Genomic DNA, 7,107 nt, shown 5'->3' with positions numbered 1-7,107 from the left:
GCCGGCCCGAGGGCCCCGCGGGGCCCCCAGCCTGCCGTCCAAGCCCCCAGCCCCTCGGACGCTCCTGACGCTCTGCTGCCCTTACGCCCGCATCGGGGTCCAGCCCTGAGGCCCCCTGGGCACCAGCCAGGCGCGCCCCCGGGAGGAGAAGAGCGTGTGCGCAATGCAACCCCCACCCCTGCCCGGCCACACGGGGGTCCAACCAGGGTCCGCGCGCACCCCGAGCGCCTTGGAGGTCCTGCGTGCTGAACTGGGGAATCGTGACGCAGCGGGGGTCCACGCCGCCTGGTCTGCACTACTTAATGCGAATGGGACCCCGGAGCCGCGGCGCCCTGAGCGGGCTCCATCCAGGTGCGCGCGCGCGGCCCCGGGACCCACCTGGCCTGCACGCGCGCTGGATGCGCGTCAGCAGGTGTGAGCAGCGCTCATCGCTCCAGTCGTGCAGGACGCGCGCCAGGATGTAGAGATCGGCTTCCGGGAGGGGGTCTGTGAAGAAATCGCCTACGACACACACGCAGGTGGCCTGGGCTCAGCCTGCAACTCGGTCCCCGGGGAGCAAACTGGCGCCCGGCTCGGAAGGGCCACCCGGTTCCCAGCTCTTCCCAGCGGGGACCCTACAGCCCAGCGCTGATACACAGGAGTGTCAGCCAAGAGGAGAACATTCTGGAACGGTGTGTGGGCCCCCCCACGTCCCCGTCCTTCAGATCTGGAACACGGGTTTATTTGCATCTGCTTCCCTGAGGTCACAGCTCACAGCTCCGAAAGCACTGATGTCAGGGGCGCCTGGGGGGCTCAGTCGGTTGAGCCTCCGACTTCGCCTCAGGTGATGATCTCACGGTTTGGGGGTTCGAGCCCCGCAACAGGCTCTGTGCTGACAGCTCAGAACCTGCTTGGGATTCTCCCTCCCTCTCTCTCGGTCCCTCCTCTGCTCTCTCTCTCTGTCAAAATATAATAAACTTAAAATTTTTTGGGGGGGGGCAAAAATTTTGGCTCAGTTGGCTAAGCATCCGACTNGGTTTTGGAAGAAACCTTGGACAGCCCTGTGCTGTCCAAATTATAGGTGGACACAAATTTTGGGGAAACGCCCCGAATCCTCAAAGTGCAGTTCTTCTCCAAGAGGAATTCACTGTAACAACACGGGACAGCTGTTCAGTTTTCCATCCGTCACCAACAACGATTGTAAGTTGGGGCGGTTGCTCTCAGGGTGGAGGAAGCCATGCGGACATCTGTCATCGCCTGTCCTCAGCCACCCGGGGACGCGTCCCGTCTCCCCATGCGCGCTCACGTCAGCCTCCCTGAGCCCCTGGGGCGCGTCCCCGTCTCCTGTGCACGCGCGCGTCCGCCATCGTGAGCCACCTGGGGCGCGTTCCCGTCTCCCGTGCACGCACACGTGTGCTGTCCCAAGTCCCCTGGGGGCGCTTCCCTGTCTCCCGTGCACGCGTACATCTGCTGTCCTGGGGCGCGTCCCTGTCTCCCGTGCACGCGCGCGCACATCTGCTGTCCTGAGCTCCCCGGGGGCGCGTCCCTGTCTCCCGTGCACGCGCACGTCTGCGGTCCTGGGGCGCGTCCCTGTCTCCCGTGCACGCGCACGTCTGCGGTCCTGAGCCCCTGGGGCGCGTCCCCGTCTCCCCGTGCCCGCGCACAGCGCACACACAGCACGCACTGCACGCACACACACCTTCGCAGAAGCTGATGCGCTCCTCCTCCTCCGGGATCGGGAAGTGCTCCTTGGCCGTCCGGACGACGTCGGGCGTGTCGAAGACGGTGACCCGACACCGAGGGTACCGCGCGGCGCACTGCTTGGCCAGCGCCCCGGAGCCGCCTGCAAGGGGCGCGGAGCGTGTCAGGGGACAGACAGCCTCAGTCCCCCGCGTTCACGGCCCCAGGTCACCTACAAGCCCCTGCAGCTACGGGCCCCCAGCTGGGCTGACCGTGACCTTGCCGGAGCCACTCCTTCCGCGCAGCGCCCTTCAAGGCCGCGTCCTACGTGACTCACACGCAGACGCGTCCTGGGGCCCCACGAGTAGCCCGCGCAGCGACCGCCCCGTCCCCGGAGGATTGCGCGCACAGAGACCCCAGAGCCTGCCCAGAGTCACACAGCCACCAGGCTCAGAGGCCACTTCTGAACGAACCGCATCAGCTTTCCCCATCAGGGCGCCCTGCGGGTCTGAGCACCGCGGATCCCCAGCGGCCCCTTGATGCAGCCTGACCGAATGCGGCAGCTCGGCCGAAGCACCGAGCCTCCTGGTCGTCCCTGGGATGCACCGCGGCCGGTCGGGCGGGTCACCGGGGCCTGGCATCAGCCCAGAACGTGCCCCCGGGTACACACGGTGTCGTGAGCCCCTGAGTCCGCATCTCACGGGGGCTCATCCACCAACGCAGCGCCCAGGGGTCAAGGCAAGAGCGTCTGCGTAAAGGGCAGACAGGGTCACCCTCGGTGCCCACACCCGTCCCTCCCCTGAGCCCCACGTCCTGCCCTGAGGACGTGCATGACGCACACCACCCCTGAGTGTTTTAGGATCCGCCCCGCCCCGCGGCTCGGAGGGGACACGCTCAGGACACGGGCATCCTTCGCATCCGCATCCGCATCAGGACCCCGGGGCCCCAGGAACCTTGCTGGACCCCGGGACCCAAAGCGTGTTTCCGCTGCAACCTCGTCGCACGGAGGGAGCGCAGCGTGCGCACGTGCGTGCCGGGTGCAGGGGCGGGATGGGCATCCCGGTGCGCACGGGTTCTCGGCCGCGCCCAGATGCCCCGGGTCCGAAGCACAGAGCGCAGGTCGTGCTCGGGGAGGAGCCGGCCTCCCCACAGGTGGACGGGACGCTTTGTCCCGGACCCTGAAGGGGGTCCCCACGGTCTCCCCTCGCTGCCTCGCAGGCATTGCACGCGGCTCCCACGCGCCCCGCCCCGCCCCCTGCTCACCGCCGACGTCGCAGATGAGCCGGAAGGCGGACAGGTCGAAGGCCTCCAGGACCGGTCCCCCGCTGACGCTCCAGACGTCCTGCAGACCCCGCATGAACAGCACACGCTCGCCCTCCGATCTGCACGGAAACAGGCTCGTCAAGGTCGCGCCACAGCCTGCGGGCCCAGCTCGGGCACCCAGTCAGCGCACTGAGCAAGCGGCCAGGGGCCACGGGCTGGCCGCCAAGGCGCGCGTGCGGGCACCCATGTGCGCACGTACAGACACGATGCGTGATGTCAGAAGTCCGGGCTCGGGTGCCCAGAAAGCCCGCCCGGGGGGCACCTGAAGCCACCACGGGGGTCCATTGCCACCGGAATAGGGGCTGTGCTGGTTTGAATTCGGGGAGCTTCGAGGGAGGTCACCGGGTCCACGTGGCCTTGGGTAGTGGCCCCGGGCAGCGGGATCAGGGGGACGCTGGGTAGAAGACCCGGCTGGGAAGCACAGGAGGGGACGGGAGCCACAGCCCCGGCCCATCCTCCCTTCCCGCCCCTTGGCCAACTGGGAACCCCAGAAGCAGCCACCCGGCCGAGTCCAGCTCAGCACTTTGACACCACAGGCCACGGCCACACCGACCCCGTGTTCAGCCTGGAGCCGACCCACGGCCTGGGTAAGTGTGGCCCAAGCGAAGAGCGTGCCTCACCCTCGCACCTCCCTGGCTCTGGGCGGCGAGACCCTCGACGGCAGGGACGGATTCCCACCTCTCCGGAAACTCACCAGCACAGAATCACAACCGCAAAGTCGGCTACTTTTTTGTGTGTTGTTTTGTTTTCACTGGAATATGGGCTTTCTTCTGTTTTGCTCTGTTTGGACCCGGATCCGGCCCTGCGGGGACGTCATGCCCTAAGCGGCGGCCTGTGGGTTACCTGTAGATGGCGGTGAAGAGATCGTCCGAGGGCACCCCGAAGGCCTTCCGGTACTGATTCCTGCCGTCCCTGCAGACAGAAAGGACGCGGTCACTAGGGACCTGACCGCATCGGGGACGCCAGCGGGTGTGCACGGCGGGTGGCACATCCCACCGCCCGTCGCAGAGACATCGCACAGGGGACAGGACTCTGTGAGCAGACACGGGCACGGCCCCCTTCTGCTGCGGAAGACGTGTGTGTTCAGAGCTGCAGGGCGCACGTGTGGCCCGGCTCTGCCATGAGAGCGACGAACCACAGGATCTGGTGACCGTGCAAAGGGCGGGGGAATGACGTGCGGCTGGGCAGGCTGAGTCCAGAGGACTTGTCGGCCACCATCTGGGGACAAAGGCGCCTTTCTGTGCTCCTACCAATGCCTATCAGTGTCATGTATCTGTATCCATCTATCAATATCTGTGTGTTAATATCTATCAATATCTATCTATACTTATCTATCAATATCCATCTTTTATTGATCTATCTATGTCCGGATCCATCCATTATCTATCTATCATCTATTCACCATCCATCATAGTTATCTATCATCTATCCATTCATCCATCATATCTATCTATCTATCTATCTATATCTATCTATACTTATCTATGAATATCCATCTTTTATTGATCTATCTATGTCCGGATCCATCCATTATCTATCTATCATCTATTCACCATCCATCATAGTTATCTATCATCTATCCATTCATCCATCATATCTATCTATCTATCTATCTATATCTATCTATACTTATCTATGAATATCCATCTTTTATTGATCTATCTATGTCCGGATCCATCCATTATCTATCTATCATCTATTCACCATCCATCATAGTTATCTATCATCTATCCATTCATCCATCATATCTATCTATCTATCTATCTATATCTATCTATACTTATCTATGAATATCCATCTTTTATTGATCTATCTATGTCCGGATCCATCCATTATCTATCTATCATCTATCCACCATCCATCATATTTATCTATCATCTATCCATTCATACATCATATCTATCTATCTATCTATCATCTATCTATCTATCCATCCATCCATCCATCCATCCATCCATCCATCTACCCATCCATCCATTGTATCTATGGATCTATGCATCTATCTATCCACTCATTCATCATATTTATCTGTCATCTATCCATTCACCCATCATATCTATCTATCTATCTATCTACCTACCTACCTACCTAACTAACTACCTACCTATCCATCCCTACATGTATCCATCATCTATCATATTGATCTATCTAGCTATCCATCCATCCATCCATCCACCCATCCATATATCTATTATCCACGTACCTACCCACCCATCTGTCTCTCCATCTATGTCAGCGGTTCCCACTTGCAGGTGATTCTGCCCCCACGAGGCACTTGAAATGTCTGGGGACATGTTTGTATCATCACGATTGGAGACATCATAGCAGCACGTGTGGGAGGAGACCAGGGCGGCTGCTCAACTCCCCACACGGCCCAGGACGCCCCACCTCAGAGTCTGGTCCAGCCTGAAACATCGCGACCCGGGCAGACTCTTATCGTGAGTCCCCTTCCCCGCTTTGCCTGCTCAGCCGAGGGCCTGTCCCTGGGCCCCACTGAAGGCCAAGGGCTTGTTATCAGGACGGATTAGCATGACGTGCATTACATGGGCCAGAACCAGGGGGGTTCTCACGTCTGTTCTGGACCCCAGACCCAGCAGGGTTGTGTTGGATTCAGAGGCCCTGCAAGCGTTCTCTGGGGAGCCCCGGGGCCCCGTCCACGCCGTCGACACCTCGCCCACCTCACGGCCTGGGCCAGGTGGCCCCAGCACAGGTACGTCGTCCTGGCCAGGTAGAGCACCATGTTGCCCTGGCACTTGGGACTGGCCCGGACCAGGTAGGTGCTGGACAGCTCTGTGTTTCGATACACAGCTGCAAAGGAACACAGAGAATGGGTTGGATTCCAAGTCACCGTCACGTGTCCGGAGGCCAAGCTGCAGCTCTGGGACGAGGCCTGGCTGTGAGCTACCCCTCCCTGCACGTCTGCAAACGGCCAGTCCCACGCCTCAGCCTCTGTCCTTGGTGCCCTGGGCACCCCGCGTTTACGTGACCGACTTCACAAATCTGCCGTCTGGAAAATGGTCAGAATGAGCAACGTGCGGTTGGAATTTTGAATTTTTGCAAGTGAGGACATTAAAAGGAAAATAAAACCCACCGTCACATTTCATAAAAGAAAAGCCACTTCAACACCAGAGTAGGGACGTCACGTCATAACGAATGGAAACGCTTTAAGTGGATAGATTTCGTTCCATTGACAGTTACTCCCTTGAGGTTTTCCCATCATTTGTCGCTTGCTCACTGGGTACTTTGTGAGGGCACCCATGTCCACACGGGCACGCGGACCACCCCCACCCCCAGAATGCGGTCAGCAAACTACAGCCCGCGCACTAAACGTGGCCCACTGTTTGTGTTTGTAAATAAAGTTTTATTGACACCCAGACAGGCCCGTTCCTTCCCATAAAGCCTCCGGCTGCTGTGAGGGCCCTCGGCTGCTGCAGAGGAATGGCCCCCGCGCTGGAAGCACTCATTCTCTGCCCCGCACGGGAAACGCGTGCCGTGTGCATATTGAAAATGCCAAGCGGGCTCACCTTCTCCTCCCCTCGTCTGCACCTGGAGCAGCTTCAGGGACACACAGGTGTCCAGCAGCAGCTGCGTCCCACAGGGACAGGCGCCCAGATGCGCAGCCACCGCCGCCGAGCCCAGGGGCTCCGGGGCCTCGGACAGAAGGTCGAACACGCCCAGCTCACAGGCGGCAAACAGAACCTCGGGAACAAGGGGCCGCGGTGAGCTTCCCGGGACGCACTCTCGGAAGGACAGGGAGGCAGGAGGGATTTCGTGGTCCACACACCTGCCCGTAGCCCCAGACATCGCACACACACACACACACACCCCCTCCCCCCGAGGAAGGTCCCCTGCCCATCGCACACACACAGCTCCCCCCAGCGGGGTCCCAGCATGCCTACCTGGGACACCATGAACCCATTTGTGTACTCGGTCAGGAGCCTGTACGCCGCCTCCTCCGGGGAGCTCATGTTCGTCCCACGTCCAGACCCCGGTCCCCGGTTGTGCCAGCTGAGGGGGGCACGGGTCTGTGAGCAAGCCGGGGGCAGGGGTGGGGCGGCCACTCTGTGCTGCGGCAGGAGCTGCTCACCGGGGGCCCGGAGTGAGCCAAAGCCGGATCAGACCGGC

At 60.8% G+C, this 7,107-nt stretch overlaps 1 protein-coding gene across 2 annotated transcripts in view; it reads right to left on the bottom strand.

Annotated features, from left to right (window-relative positions):
• ASMT (acetylserotonin O-methyltransferase) overlaps positions 1-6,950 on the bottom strand; it is a 7,184-nt gene extending 234 nt beyond the window's left edge. Inside the window, exons 1-7 of one of the 2 annotated variants that reach the window (XM_077754714.1) lie at positions 6,882-6,950; positions 6,507-6,681; positions 5,661-5,790; positions 3,826-3,894; positions 2,923-3,041; positions 1,679-1,822; positions 375-501 (exon numbers count right to left, since the gene is read on the bottom strand). In XM_077754714.1, the coding sequence (XP_077610840.1) occupies positions 375-501; positions 1,679-1,822; positions 2,923-3,041; positions 3,826-3,894; positions 5,661-5,790; positions 6,507-6,681; positions 6,882-6,950 (833 nt within the window). The remainder of the gene's footprint in view (positions 1-374; positions 502-1,678; positions 1,823-2,922; positions 3,042-3,825; positions 3,895-5,660; positions 5,791-6,506; positions 6,682-6,881) is intronic. The other variant, XM_077754715.1, reaches the window with a different exon arrangement.
• Positions 6,951-7,107: the final 157 nt, after the last annotated feature.

This window comes from Crocuta crocuta, unplaced genomic scaffold (assembly GCF_008692635.1).
Source record: "Crocuta crocuta isolate KB4526 unplaced genomic scaffold, BGI_CrCroc_1.0 scaffold221, whole genome shotgun sequence".
Classification (NCBI taxonomy): Eukaryota; Metazoa; Chordata; class Mammalia; order Carnivora; family Hyaenidae; genus Crocuta; species Crocuta crocuta.
Note: the sequence above shows the minus strand (reverse complement) of the source record. Positions and strands in the feature narration are given on the sequence as shown.